General features: G+C 41.7%; 1 protein-coding gene across 1 annotated transcript in view; it reads right to left on the bottom strand.

Annotated features, from left to right (window-relative positions):
- The window catches only part of LOC136438334 (membrane-bound transcription factor site-1 protease-like), a 99,098-nt gene that overhangs the window by 71,325 nt on the left and 11,949 nt on the right, over positions 1-15,824 (bottom strand). Inside the window, exon 4 of the mRNA XM_066433099.1 lies at positions 13,238-13,340. Within this exon, the coding sequence (XP_066289196.1) occupies positions 13,238-13,340 (103 nt within the window). The remainder of the gene's footprint in view (positions 1-13,237; positions 13,341-15,824) is intronic.

Here is a 15,824-nt window from a genome sequence, read left to right as displayed (position 1 = left end):
TTAGTCTATGGAAGAATGAATATTAATTCTATATTATGGGACGGTGTATTCTGCATCACCCTCAGTCCCAGCCCTATCGCGGGTCGGATCGCCCTACGGGCGATCTTACCAGCGGTCGGGTTGGAACCTCAGGAGATACAGAATACCCCATATTGTATTCTATATTTACAACTGTTACATGTACGATCTGGGGCTGACCCTGGTATTGAACCTGCAGCCATGGATCCATGGAATTTGATCCATATGGCAAAACAGTAATCCGGAATTACTTACACCATGGCGAGATCATTTACCACTAAGGTTAACAGTTTCTCATTGATAGTACCTGATGGGGTTTTTTTTATATACAAATATTATACTAGTAGTAGCAAGTGATAAATGTCTTTCCCAGAATTGATTTAAGATAGCCTTACAGGCTTCTATGTTCCTGTAGGGACATTAAATCATAAAACATGTCAACAAGCAGATAATAATCATGGCATCTGACCAAATAACCATCAAGACAATTTTCCAGGCAATTGGCTAAGCTATAAAAAAGTATGGGACTTAACTATAAGGTATAACTCAGGGCTCGAAATACTGGGTGCATGTGCACCTGTATGCACCCAAAATTGGAGCTGTGCACCTGATTTTTGACAGTGGGTGCACTAGTGCACCTTGCTATATTGGTATGCTCTAGGGTAAAGGTACTATTGTACACTAGTATACAGAATATACTGAAATGTGTGTATCAGAAAAAGCAATACCTTATTTGATGCATTACTTGTTTCGCTGACATTCAACTTTTATTTTATGTGGTGCACCCAAATTTCTTTCTGTACACCTGTTTTTTTTTTTTGGTTGGGTGCACCAGTGCACCTATTTCCAAAAATGATTTTCGAGCCCTGTAACTGGAAGGAAGAAATCAAGAGACAAGAGACGTAAAGAGTGGCTCCTCCATCCTTGCTCTCCACCCACCGTGCCCTGCAAAAAATGCCCTTGACTTTTCCACACAGCCCTGGGATTGGGCAGTCACACCAGGCATTGCCAGCCAAGAACAGTCACAACCTAACTGAGGCAGACTTGAACCTGACACAGTTAAAATGCTCGGACACGAGCCAAGGCCGATGATGATAACTGGAAGCATTTACAAAAAGAAAGAAAGATATCGAAAGAACAAAAAATTTCTTTGGCAGATAGAATCTACTGTAAATTCATTATTTTCGGCAGGGACTTTATTTAGGAGGGGAAGGTTTTCTTTGGCGTTTTAAGATCATTTTAAAATCTACAGAACCAACTTGCAGTTGGGGAAGATATAAGCTGCAAGAACGTCATGTGTATACAATGTATATACACAAGTCATGTACATTCAGTGTACAACTATAAGCATAGCAATATCTTTTTTACCTTCGCCAAGAAGGTAATATTTTCGGTGTGAAGTTTGTCTGTGTTTGCATAACTCCAGAAACTGTGAATGGATCTATGTTTTACTTGGTAGATGGGTTGCGATCGAGAAAACGAAAGTGAAATCTGACAATAATTGGCCTCCTAGCAACCTTATATGGTACAGCAGCAGAACTTACAGTTCTTGGTATCTTGTGTTCTGGATATTTTGTACTATGAACGCAATTTTTGAGCTCTTGTTCTAACATATCTTGATTTGATGCCATAAATGTACATGTTTTCGTTTTCAGGTCAAAATAGCACTGTACGTACATACAATGTAACTGTCATAAACATTTTTCGGCCTCTGCCCAAAAGCCCACCCCTTAGTAATGTCTCCACGACTTAATAGTAATATAATCATCATGATCCATCATCAGCACTACTGCACAAACTCAGGCCCATTAAGATTTCATCAGGCACTGAACTCCCTATCTCCCTGCTGCACTATCTCGCACCATCGCACTATAAAATGCATGTACTGTACTGTATAGAACTGGAGCTTGCACGCTTATGTGTACACTGGCGTGTACAATCTCCGAGTCTATTATTCAAACCAGAGCACGGGCAGAAATACAAATTATTTTCACACCCTTTTATCTCGTACTAAAGGTCTTTGTATCAGTAGAACTGAAAGAGAAGGCATTACTTGGGGCAATAACCAAAACAAATTGCCTAGCGTGCCAGGCCAGGGATGGAGATATGGAAAGGGAGCTACCTCAGGGTGAATCACTGCTGATTCTATCATGCAATTCTAAAACTGCAGTTATCAAATATTAATATCATCAATATGTCAGAATTCTTCTCCTCAACAAAACTATCAAAATGATATCACCATAATTTATGGTCAAAAAGTAATGAGTATGAAAATATGGCGAACGATTTGCACATTTTTTTTAGTTACCAAAATAATGATGCAAATATTTTTTCACATATTCATGCACCTACTTGCTGCATTTTCTTATTGTATGAAACAGCGGTGGGACAAAGAGGAATAAAATTAATGTTTTAGGTAATAATCTTTGACAATCCAAGTTAATTACTATGAGACACCAGTCGCTACTTTGTCCCTCATGTACATTGTACTTGACTAGAAACAAGTACCGGTATTGTAATTTCTGTGACCAAGCAAAGGTAACAGAATATGGGTTATGCAGGAGAGGGCCTCGGAAATGGACTATCCATTGGAACATTTGGTGAAACCAGCAGCAACAAGCCTGTAATGCTGCAGTACCTGCAGATTCTGCTAGGGGCCCCAAATTTCCATGTTTCTTCAGGCCTCAATAACTACCCACATAACAAAATCCATATATACAAGTCCATCAAATTCAAAAGGATATTGATTGCAAACAAACATAAAACACCCAAACCAGTACCCCCTCGGAGGCGAACCTCCTTACCTGAGTTCAATCAAGGGGGTACACAGGGTGTGTTTGTATCTGTTCGTTTGTTTTGTACAATGCATACCCAGTAAACTGCCTCAAGGTGTAACATACCAGGTCTGCACTAGACAGTACAAGCTTCATATCCGGACAGATTTATTTCATTCACTCACGTCGGGAAGGACCTCTACTCTTTTCGATTTCGGGGACTGGGACTTTGACAAATGGTCCCTCTGTTCGTCTAGCATGCTCACACAAATGTACCTTTACTGTATGCCATTAAAAACTCCTTTTACCTGGGAACATCCACTAATAACGGTACCCAGACGCAGCCAGTGTGTTCCCAACCCTACGGGACCATCATCTCCTGACTTTAAAATGCATACTTGGCTGCACGCTGACTCCATATCCACCTGTTGATAAATAATAACATGCTGCCCTGTACATTTCCACCGCTACCTTATTATTCCCAGGCATAACTGACACATTAGTACCCTCACTTAGACAAGCCCTATAAAACTTGGGTACTGGCTGTGTACATAAATCAAAGCCATGGCAGCGGTTGGCTAATTGCATTGGGTGATGCGTAGGTCCCAGCACACTCAAGGTATGAAGGATTCATGTTTCAAAGGGTATGCCATCATTTACAAAATAAACTAGAGTCCGGAGGACACAAACCTCCGTGTGAAGTAATTATGGTGCTTGTCGTATAGGCTAAGGTGTTCGATACTCACTTTACCAGGAACGAAAATGTCCTTAAAACATGTTTCCAGTTACAATACATGTCCAGGTAGTTATTTATTATAACACCAGGCAGTAACCAAAGCAGTGGCCTAACCTCTGCCTTGAGAGTAGCTAATTAGAATTTAGATCCAGGCAGTGAAAGTTTGTGTTGTACAGGCTACCATTAGGCAACCAACAGACTGTACCACACTACTTTCAAGATGGGGGTGTCATTCTACAATTTTGTATTACCTGGAAATACTGCTACATTGCCCAAAATCACCACGTGTCATCTAGACTTCAATAGCTACCAACATGTCAAATTTTAAACAAATCCATCTAAAGAATCTTAAGTTATAGCTGCAAACACACAGACAAAAAACAACACTCCTGTCGGAGGTCACTGGGCTTATCCATGGAGTGATAATGATCGAAAATGTATATTCTAGAAAAGTTTTGCTTAAAGCTTTCCCCCCAAAGGTGGTACTATGCTGATTTAATCTTATTTTGCAAGCAACAAGAAGAATTATATGTGTAAATGATAATATATGTAGTCCATTGCAAATAGCTTAGCACCTATTTCGCTGTAATGGAGTTCTTCGGAATATCCCAGTTGCAACAAGTGTTGCCAATTAATCAAAAATCAAATCATGGTATAATACAAGCGGTCCTTATGATTTGGCAAACCCGCTTCTCTAAGAAGTCACCGACTTGAAGGACTTCAGAATTATGGGGGTAAATTACGAGTGGGCGAAAGATGAAGGTACCGAACTAAAATCAATCTCCAGGTGGATTACTTTAACTCTTACCCTGCAGTCAAGGGGTGAGAACCTAATTTAGGGAAGGCGCACGAGAGGTGAGCCGTTCTCAGGACTTCATCAGTTGGCCCTCATTCTCATCAATGGAGGAAAACAGAGGTCACCAACCAAGGCTGAGAAGTTCATTTGAATACAGCACCCACTGAACATACCTACCCTTGCATTGGGGGAGGGGCATCAAGGGGTGAGCACCTAATTTAGGGAAGGCGCACGAGAGGTGAGCTGTTCTCAGGACTTCATCAGTTGGCCCTCATTCTCATCAATGGAGAAAAACAGAGGTCACCAAGCAAGGCTGAGAAGTTCATTTGAATACAGTACCCACCGAACTACCCTTGCATTGGGGGAGGGGGGTGAAGTGGAGCGGTGGACTGGGATGGTTTACTACGAAGACGTGTAGAATTTACCAGTAAAATTCAGTTGTTTTTCTATAAACGGGAACCGGGGGTGTCTCCAGGACCAGTCCCTCCATTTTGGGAAGGAAATTTCCTTGTTTGGACAGACAGAAATTTTCCCCACCTGTGTGACCAGTCCCAAACACCCAGCTGTCCCAAATGGAGGTCATAGACCATGAAAGGCATGCTAGCTGTCCATGGACTATACCACACTACTTTCAGACAGTCCAGGATGGGTGTGATAGCCTGTAATGCTGCAGTACCTGAAAATACTGATAGGGGCCCAAAATTGCCATACTTCTTCAGGATCTCAATAACTACCCATGTATCAAAATCCATACAAATCCATCAAAAGGATCTTGAGTTACAAGTGCCAACACACACAAATACCCACAGCCAAAAGCAGTACCCCTGTCGGCGTTGAACCTCCTTCCTGTAGGTACATAATTACAGATGTGCTGAGGATAGTCCATATCACACTGTCCCATGCATCTATCCATCATCATGTGCTCATCCTGCCCAGAAGGTGATAATAACATACCAGGGAAAAATCCGCCGACGTGGCAGTTTCCTAGGCAGGTAAGGATTATGAACCTCAAAATTGCGAGAGGCGGGTACACGTGTGGAAGTACAAGTAACTGTAATTTGGATTTGAACAGAGCTGGGTCCTACAGTGGATGCTGAACACATAAGGGGGCTCAACATACTGCCTACATTGTGGGTTAGAGCAGGTAAAATTGGAGCTGTGCAGGTATCTCTGATGTCTACCTGCACTGGTCCATATACATGTACTGGATATACTCAGGTTAGTGCAGGTAAAATTGGAGCTGTGCAAGTACTTCTGATGTGTATCTGTACCTAACCTGTACTGGCCCATGTACTGGGTACATACGGTTTAGTGCAGATAAAATTGGAGCTGTGCAAGTACTCCTGATGTGTATCTGTACCTAACCTGTACTGGTTTATAGCAAAAGCAGCCAAACAGTCACTCATATGTAGAGCTGTGTACCTTAACAAATTTTAGGTACAGGTACAGGTACACGTGTTAAGGTACAGGTCCGGACATGAACCTGTACCTACATGTAAACTACTTGTTCGGAAAATGCTAGATTTTCAATAAGGACAAAAGCATGCTTGAACTGACAAAAACATAACATTTGATCGTGCAAGGTATTATTTTTATGAAAACACAGATGAAAATTTGACTCCAGCCATGCAAATGTGTTTTCTGTGCTTTAGAGTGGCTTTAGAGCACTGCCACGGTAATTATGTTTAGCCATAAGTATGGCTAAACATATTGTTTTCTCTCATTATGTTTAGCCATAAGTATGGCTAAACATATTGTTTTCTCTCATGTTTCTTCTTCTTCTTCTTCTTCTTCTTCTTCTCCTGTCAAATCTTCAAATCGATTCATCTCTGTCATTTTTTGACCAAATGACCTGAAATTTGGTACAGAGGTAATGTAGGCAAAAACCAATGTGCGTTCTTTTCCTTGTTTTGATATTGACCTTGAAAGTGATTTTATCGAGGTTTTTAAGCTATTTTTAGCATATCTTGGCCTCCTGCGCCCTGGTATTTCAACCGAATGACCTGAAATTTGCTGTATATGTGGCTTGAACAAATATTTAAAGGACTACATTCCCATTTTTGGCATACATATATTCAAAACGATTTATTTTGGGCTTTCTTGGCAATATTTGCCACTTCTGTCACTTTCAATACCACATATGACCTACAGGTCGTTGACCCCGAGTGCCTTGCACCTGGCCAAGCTAGAAGTTTGCTTACGAGGAGGTAAGACCGGACATAAACATTTAACGTGATTATCGGGAAAACACAATGTTCCCTTAAACTCAGTGGTTAAATTGCAGTTTAGGAAATTTTATAACAGAAAACAAGTTAAATCAATGATTTTGTGAATATTTATTCTAGCATTAGTTATTCCAGATATTTTCAAACTCCAAATTCTTCAACACAACACGGGAGATCGTTTCTCCTCAGACTGGCGCGACACTCCTGTCAACACGCGTCTCCCGTGATGTGTAGCGTCCACCACCAGGCCTTCCTACATGACCTACGTACGGGCGTATGGATCGTAGAATTCGGCAAAAAAGGAATGATTAGGCCAGTAGAGTCAGTCCACGTAAGGTCAATGATTCGCCCCTTTGCGCTAGCTTGTAACGTTAAATGAATGTACCCTCTGGTGGCCAAACTTCACTGACAAACTTTCTCCCTATTATCATCATGAGCTTGCGTTAGTCTGGTACTAGTGACTATTATGTGCCGGGAATGATTATCTATCGCACGCCTTGGAAGGAAGTTCAGCCATGATAAATGGTCGGCCGTTGCGAAAATTTGGAATCCCATGCTGTTGATTTTCGTGATTGAATCTGTAAGAAAATATATTTTCATGTCGTTCATGTTTTTGGGACGGACGCCGGGACGGGGTGAATTTTTTCTATCATTTTCGTCCCGTTAGTAATGCAAATCGAATCGTGTTGCACAAGAGGCAAAACACTAAAAACGTGGGTCTTGTGGAGTGTTTTGGAGCGGGAAAATGCCGGATATTAGCGGTGCCGAACAGTGTACATCGTCGCGCGCGGGTGACGCTCCGTCAAAACAAATCCGCTGGTGGTCTAGCGCGGCCACCGAAAATAGGCAGAAACACACAGGAGGACTTAGCACCTTCGTTTATGAGAGCAATTGTGAAAATCTTTTGTTACAAATTGTTCGAACATTGAAACATTTGGATAGATGGTTTGAAACTGTTCTAAATAAAGAGATTTTTGTGTAGTTACGTTCGAAATGTTTCCAACGTATGTGAAATAAGTTCAAACATGTTATAAGTTTCAATGCTAATTGTTTGAACACTTTAGAACTATTGTGACTTAGACATTCTTTTAATCAAAATAGTTCAAACATATTACAAATATTATACTAAAACCCTCTCGGTGACTTTGAATTGACTCAAATATGTTGTTTTTGGTCATTTCCTTCGTCTCCTGTCAAATCTTCATATGTATACTATGGAAAACTTCATTCTTCCTTGGGGTTGATCTTTTTTAATTCAATTTTGAACTGGGTTGATTATGCGCAAGAGTGTAATTTTCAGCGGATATTTTTCGACTGGTTTACATGGAAATGGCACGGAATATCCCATTCTTGCAAGGGGAGGATTCTTTAATTATTTTTCAATTTTGAGCTGGAATGATTATGAAAAAGTCCATTTTTTAGCAGAAGTGTATTTGTTAATCAATTAGTGGATATGGTTGTGGACTGGTCCATATTGTGTTGAGGTGCTACTGGAAGACTCAATTTTGGACTGGGGTGATTCATTTTTTAGTGCAAGTATTTTAGAATGGTCCATTGTTATTTTGGGAGAGTCCATTTTTTGCATGGCGAGGAGTATGGCTAAACATGCTGTATTTGCTCGCAAATGTTGCCTTTCTAGTGTTTCTTCTTCTTCTTCTCCTGTCAAATCTTCAAATCGATTCATCTCTGTCATTTTTTGACCAAATGACCTGATATTTGGTACAGAGGTAATGTAGGCAAAAACCAATGTGCGTTCTTTTCCTTGTTATGATATTGACCTTGAAAGTGATTTTATTGAGGTTTTTAGGCTATTTTTAGCATATCTTGGCCTCCTGCGCCCTGGTATTTCAACCGAATGACCTGAAATTTGCTGTATATGTGGCTTGAACAAATATCTAAAGGACTACATTCCCATTTTTGGCATACATATATTCAAAACGATTTATTTTGGGCTTTCTTGACAATATTTGCCACTTCTGTCACTTTCAATACTACATATGACCTACAGGTCATTGACCCCGAGTGCCTTGCACCTGGCCAAGCTGGAAGTTTGCTTACGAGGAGGAAAGACCGGACATAAACATTTAACGTGATTATCGGGAAAACACCATGTTCCCTTAAACTCAGTGGTTAAATTGCAGTTTAGGAAATTTTATAACAGAAAACAAGTTAAATCAATGATTTTGTGAATGTTTATTCTAGCATTAGTTATTCCAGATATTTTCAAACTCCAAATTCTTCAACACAACACGGGAGATCGTTTCTCCTCAGACTGGCGCGACGTAGCGTCCACCACCAGGCCTTCCTACATGTCCTACGTACGGGCGTATGGATCGTAGAATTCGGCAAAAAAGGAATGATTAGGCCAGTAGAGTCAGTCCCCGGTAAGGTCAATGATTCGCCCCTTTGCGCTAGCTTGTAACGTTAAATGAATGTACCCTCTGGTGGCCAAACTTCACTGACAAACTTTCTCCCTATTATCATCATGAGCTTGCGTTAGTCTGGTACTAGTGACTATTATGTGCCGGGAATGTTTATCTATCGCACGCCTTGGAAGGAAGTTCAACCATGATAAATGGTCGGCCGTTGCGAAAATTTGGAATCCCATGCTGTTGATTTTCGTGATTGAATCTGTAAGAAAATATATTTTCATGTCGTTCATGTTTTTGGGACGGACGCCGGGACGGGGTGAATTTTTTCTATCATTTTCGTCCCGTTAGTAATGCAAATCGAATCGTGTTGCACAAGAGGCAAAACACTAAAAACGTGGGTCTTGTGGAGTGTTTTGGAGCGGGAAAATGCCGGATATTAGCGGTGCCGAACAGTGTACATCGTCGCGCGCGGGTGACGCTCCGTCAAAACAAATCCGCTGGTGGTCTAGCGCGGCCACCGAAAATAGGCAGAAACACACAGGAGGACTTAGCACCTTCGTTTATGAGGGCAATTGTGAAAATCTTTTGTTACAAATTGTTCGAACATTGAAACATTTGGATAGATGGTTTGAAACTGTTCTAAATAAAGACATTTTTGTGTAGTTAAGTTCGAAATGTTTCCAACGTATGTGAAATAAGTTCAAACATGTTATAAGTTTCAATTCTAATTGTTTGAACACTTTAGAACTATTGTGACTTAGACATTCTTTTAATCAAAATAGTTCAAACATATTACAAATATTATATTAAAACCCTCTCGGTGACTTTGAATTGACTCAAATATGTTGTTTTTGGTCATTTCCTTCGTCTCCTGTCAAATCTTCATATGCATACTATGGAAAACTTCATTCTTCCCTGGGGTTGATCTTTTTTAATTCAATTTTGAACTGGGTTGATTATGCGCAAGAGTGTAATTTTCAGCGGATATTTTTCGACTGGTTTACATGGAAATGGCACGGAATATCCCATTCTTGCAAGGGGAGGATTATTTAATTATTTCTTTCAATTTTGAGCTGGAATGATTATGAAAAAGTCCATTTTTTAGCAGAAGTGTATTTGTTAATCAATTAGTGGATATGGTTGTGGACTGGTCCATATTGTGTTGAGGTGCTACTGGAAGACTCAATTTTGGACTGGGGTGATTCATTTTTTTAGTGCAAGTATTTTAGAATGGTCCATTGTTATTTTGGGAGAGTCCATTTTTTGCATGGCGAGGAGTATGGCTAAACATGCTGTATTTGCTCGCAAATGTTGCCTTTCTAGTTTCATAGTAGTTTTATCTGCCAAAGTGGCCATCCCCTGAGTCAGGTCCAGTACCGATACAGCAGGGTCAGGTATTTTGGACCTGTACCTAATTGATTGTACCCGGTACAGTGTACCGGTACACAGCTCTACTCATATGTGGCAGGTACGTTGAAGTAGCAGCCTAAAATGGCCTTGAATTCATTACAAAGCAACCTGCAGATAACAAAAATGGAATATTTTACCCCGAAAATGTGATAATGACTTGAGACATTTTCAATGTGTTTTGTTGGAATTTAAAGGAAATGAAAATTTAGTCGTATAGGAAAAACCTGTCTGGCACAGGACAGTTGATTTTTCAATGTCACCAGCACCAATGCAGGTATACAGAGAAAAATCTTTTCGAGCCCTGAAATTGAATCAGCCCGAAAAAAATTGGAGCAACTGAACTCTGTGCTTGATGATAAATTCATGGCAATAAATGATACAAATATGAAGATCCAATTTTGAAATATGTCCTCTTGGGATACTGAGAGTCTAGTCTAATAATGCTAAAATATTACGCTTTCTAACAAAGTTACAATCTGCCACTGACATTATATCCAGCTGTCACACATATATGAAGTAAGTCTCCAGGAAAATACAATTTTGGGCCTCCAAATGAAATACATGTGGAGGCATCACAGGCAACTCTTATTAACAGTACTCAGGAACAAACTGGTAGGATATTTGGGCAATCAGGTACAAGTACATTGTGCATTGTATACATAGCAAGTAAAGTAAGCATACATGTATATGAGGGCAATATCCAGCTATTGAAATGATGGCTAACTACAAAAAATATATGAACATGTACGTATGATCTTTTATTTGCCATTGGATTGGCATTCTTTTATGGGTGTCATCCCGGTATGCCCCTCTAAACAGGAGCAGTGGCGAGCAAAATTGCACCAGCAGCCATAGAAAACATGTTGGTGTTACGTTTCTTGATATGAGCAGATTACCATAAAGATACCCACAATTTCACAAAAAATAAATGAACTAATTATTCAATAAATTGACTTTATTGCTATATTAAATTAGATCAACTACCACGGTTCACGGCAGCAATAGAGACTATTAATAAGGAGGCCATAAAAATCTAGAATCTGCATTAATGCTAGGTTGAGTTGTAGTAGGCATCCTTTGGCAGGGCGACTTACAATGTACATGTAGTAGAAACACAATGTAGTAGAAACAGTACAATATTTTTCAAGCAGCGTAATGACTGACTACAATATATAAAGAGTACAGCACATATGTATATCAACACAACATACATAGATAAGTGAAAATTCACAATGTAATAACGATAAACCATTTCTCACATTGTAGCATTTTTTTGGAATGCAAGGAGAGAATATAGGACTGTTCCATCATAAAGAAATAATCATCAATTATTTTGCTTGAATGTGGTATTGGTTACTTCCCACCATTCTCAGATCCCTCATACTATGTTATCACACAAGTTTGAAAAAAACAAAAACATCCTTAGTGGTACATTTAGATAATTGTATCACTGTTGAGCCTCTGTACCACCACAGTATACAAGCCGTGTAGTAGATAAGAGAAACAATAGACAGAATAATAATCATCAGCTTGGAAAACATCCGTAGAATGTACACTAACAGAGATGAACAGTCTCTAGTGTAGCGAGGCACATGTACAATTCATCAACAGATAAACCCGGGGAAGCACAAATACACCCTATATCTGTTCTGCAAATACCGGTAACATTACAACAGAAGAACCAGTAAGCCACATCTCCTTCTCAGAGACTCGATGCAGCTCTGCAGCTAACAAAGCGTCGTCTGTGGCCGACTAACAAGATTGGTGGGCTCACCTTGCCAGAAATCCTTCCCATAGACACAGTCATTAATCAGGGAGCCGGTACGGACGGGCCGTTCTTTTACGAGGGTTTTAGGAGCAGCCAACGGCCTGCAGAGTGAATCTGTTGACGGCCTCCTACAAATAAGACACACCACCTTCCTCTTTCAAAGCTACTACCTAAGCCCCCTTATACATATACAAATGGTACGGGCTAGCTAATGTCCTATTGGATGGATCGGGACGGAGGGGAGAAGTGATGGGTAAATACCGGGGCTTGGTTATCTTGTTGCAGCACACCATTATTTACCCACGCCGGGGACCGTAATCACATGCCCATATTTAATGTAGCGGGGACGAAACGATCATCCGTCGAGGGACAGGCGTGCATTTAGGCTGGATGGCAGTTTGCACCCCGGGGGGGCTGTGAACAACATTACCTCTCCCCGGCATTATGCACCTCACGTTCATTAACAAACCCCGCTCGGCTACCCGCAAACATGCCGCCGATATTACATCCTCTGACCCTTTGGCATTTAGCAATGTCGTCTGTTACACCCGGTTCTCGATCCGCCGGCCGTACCGTGAGGTGCGGCCGGGACGCTGAATTATACAGTGATACAGCGGGGGCAATCTAGGATCAGGGATTCCGCCCGGTTGTCCACTCCTCTGCGATATTAGGACGCGAACAGGTGGCAAATTTGGCACGTCGTGCGGAGTCGATAGTCCCCACGGACGGCACATCTTCACATCGAGACGTGATCACGGCCCCTGGTTGATCACCATTTATTTGCTGGCGAATGACCAAACTTATGTAGATACATGGTTATCATCTAATTCGCAAACAGTGAGTACTTGAGTGTTGGCAGGTACACGTATGTTGCCAACACCCGTGGCGGACAATGTGCAGAATGATGGGGATGTGTTAGCCCACCAACACATTACACAACAGGCCGTCCATATCAACACGGCAAGATATATAGCAGCCGTAAGGGCAGCTATTTTTCGGACACAAGCAATTGGCTGTTAAGGGATCCATGGAGAGTCCTCAATGTTACATCCCACCATGCGACTGTCCACCCATTTAACAACTTTCCATCAAATCACGCTGCAAATTCAAGGCGGGCGATAAAAAAGGCGACACTTACCGATCCTTTTCAGCGTCCGCCTCACCCGACGTTGCGGCGTCACCCGTTTGACGTTGGGGTGGTCCTCGAGCGCGTCCCGTCCGTCCCGGGCCCTCTCCCGCAGCTGCACAAGATAAATGTCAGAATGCAATCACTTTAATGCGCGGCCTGATTTATACAAATCTCAGACTAGCTCACCACTTGATCATGTCTTGGGTATTCCGACGGCGGGATCAAACCTGGGAGGGATAATGTTTTATTAACAAGTGCGTGTTGGGGAGCGTGAAAGCTACACAAAACCATCATGCCAGAAGGGGTCAGCAACGGGGTCACCGTGTCTGAAACACCCCACCCCCCCTAAAAATGGACTGTAATAAATTTAATCAAATTAACGCAGCAATATTGATCTGTAGCAATCACGCTGGCAGGCACCTTGGCAGGCGTATCGATTGACTGTACTCTGACCGTGGTGTCTACGATTCTTCCTATGGAGACGCGGTAAGTCCGACTGTAACATACGGCCCGTCTCCATTTCTGTAATGGCTTGGACTATTTATGGCCGATGCCGCTACCGCAAGAGTTATACGGCCTTTGTGAAGACATATCACACCTTTGCCACGCGTCACGACAAAGAGCAAGCTACTCAAAACTTTACCAATTAACCGCGCTCGGAGGAACCCTCTCAACGATCAAGGGCACACAATTCCTTCGGCGATGAGCACATGGAATATCATCGGTGGGAATATTAAATCCTATTTGCATAAGTGACCCTTGACAACCTTTATGTCCGAGAAATGGATCGGTATCGATCCGTTCGCCGGCTTTCTCATCCAATCTTACTGCGTAACACTTGAGTCCGAATTGGCCCCAAATGAATACCTCAGTGTGCTTTGCCAAACAGCAGCGGCAGTCTATATTCGGCCTTGATTACTGGTGGGTACTAGAGTTGTGTATGCAATGCGCATCTCCGTGATAGAGGTAGCAAATGTAGGAGAGATAAAGGGGGCCATGTGACTGGGTCGGACAGATGGACAAAGGGATTAACTATCCATGAGATGGCACCAGCAATCTCGTCTAATTGAATTACCTCCTGTCGTGACGATTAATCAGGTGTACAAGTAGGTGCCAGCTCCACTTCCGACGAAGGACTAACGGGTAAGTCCCCACCAAAGCCGCACAGTCAAGTGCGGTTCTGTAGGAGGGTCTACATGGGGGGATCCCGGCAACGTTTAACTGTAAATTTAGGCAGGCCGGCAGCACTCAATGGTAAATTCAGGCGTGCCTGCAACACTTATTGGTAAATTGAGATTTTTTTTTTTGCAAAAGGTTTTGTGCACGTCGAGATCATTGGACTGTTCCATTGTATTTATGAGTATGTGACAGAACAAGGGGACGAAAACCGTCACAACTACTGAACTAGCCTGGACTTCAGTTCTACCCCGCAGCAGTGGCCGAGAGTGGACAATAGTTGGTAGCCTCAAATATAAAGAAGACAAAGTTAACAAGACTGGAATTTCATGGCGAGACACACCGGAACGCTCCATTTTTAGACTTTTGGGCAATCTGGCATTGCTTGATTACAGGATACAAAGAATTTGTCAATAATGCTTTATGCTGAATTCAGGATTACTAATAACATGCTACGTAGAATCAAAACAATCAATTTCGCTACATGAATAATTTACTAACAAAGCTTATAAAATTAAAACCGAATTAGAGCGGGTCGGCTACCATTAAAGGTGAATCTAATGTAAATAGCTCACAACACCTATCAGAAAGAGGCATGCCGACCCTCCCGTGGCAGCAAGGCAAACTAGGGAAATATTAGAGTTAAGTATTTGTGCTGCATATACTTCAGGTTTGCTATGTTAGTTTAGCGATTACGGGGTCTTTTTATAAATATGAATTGGTATTGAATTTTTTTTTTTTTTTTAGTTCAATGTGTGATAGTTGTGTGCCGATTTTGTTAAAAATAGAGAGAACGCTAGCGACACCAAAGAACACCCCTCCCAATGAAATGGTATGGCTACCCTGCGACGTCACAAAATCAAGATGGTGGCCACCACATATGCCAACAGATCCAACAAAGGTTTCGCTACGCAAACCTGTAATGAAATCCACAGTACATCCTATCCAGCCTCCTGTCAACACTGCTGCCATGCTTGGTAAATCAGCGGCTCGAGATGACACCTTGTAACACCACAGCATATCTCTCTTAGACTGCCTGTCTCCAGAACTCCTTCTTGCACATTTTACGCATGCCTCACAGTGCCTTGCAAGGCACTTTACAACTGCAAAGGTGCCATGGGCTCATTTTTTTCAGTCGGAGCCAGATGGAAGGGGGCTTATCTCTGATGAGAAGATCCAAACTTTCTGTATCTCGGATAAGCTTCATCGTTTGTCACCCCCAGAAGTATGGACATAACAACGGTGAAAGTTAATTCCTGTGGGCCAGATATTTGTGTATGTTGGTGGTGTTCTCCCGTTTTATCAAAAAGTTACCCATTGCTATTGCTGCCTCCGGGAAGGCTTGCTATAACTACAAGTTGACTTGGTTACTGCCTAGTGTTATATTGAACAACTACATTGTACCTGGACATAAATTGAA

This window comes from Branchiostoma lanceolatum, chromosome 7 (genome assembly GCF_035083965.1).
Source record: "Branchiostoma lanceolatum isolate klBraLanc5 chromosome 7, klBraLanc5.hap2, whole genome shotgun sequence".
Classification (NCBI taxonomy): domain Eukaryota; kingdom Metazoa; phylum Chordata; class Leptocardii; order Amphioxiformes; family Branchiostomatidae; genus Branchiostoma; species Branchiostoma lanceolatum.
The sequence above is the reverse complement of the archived record's forward strand: the minus strand, read 5'-3'. Positions and strand labels throughout refer to the sequence as shown.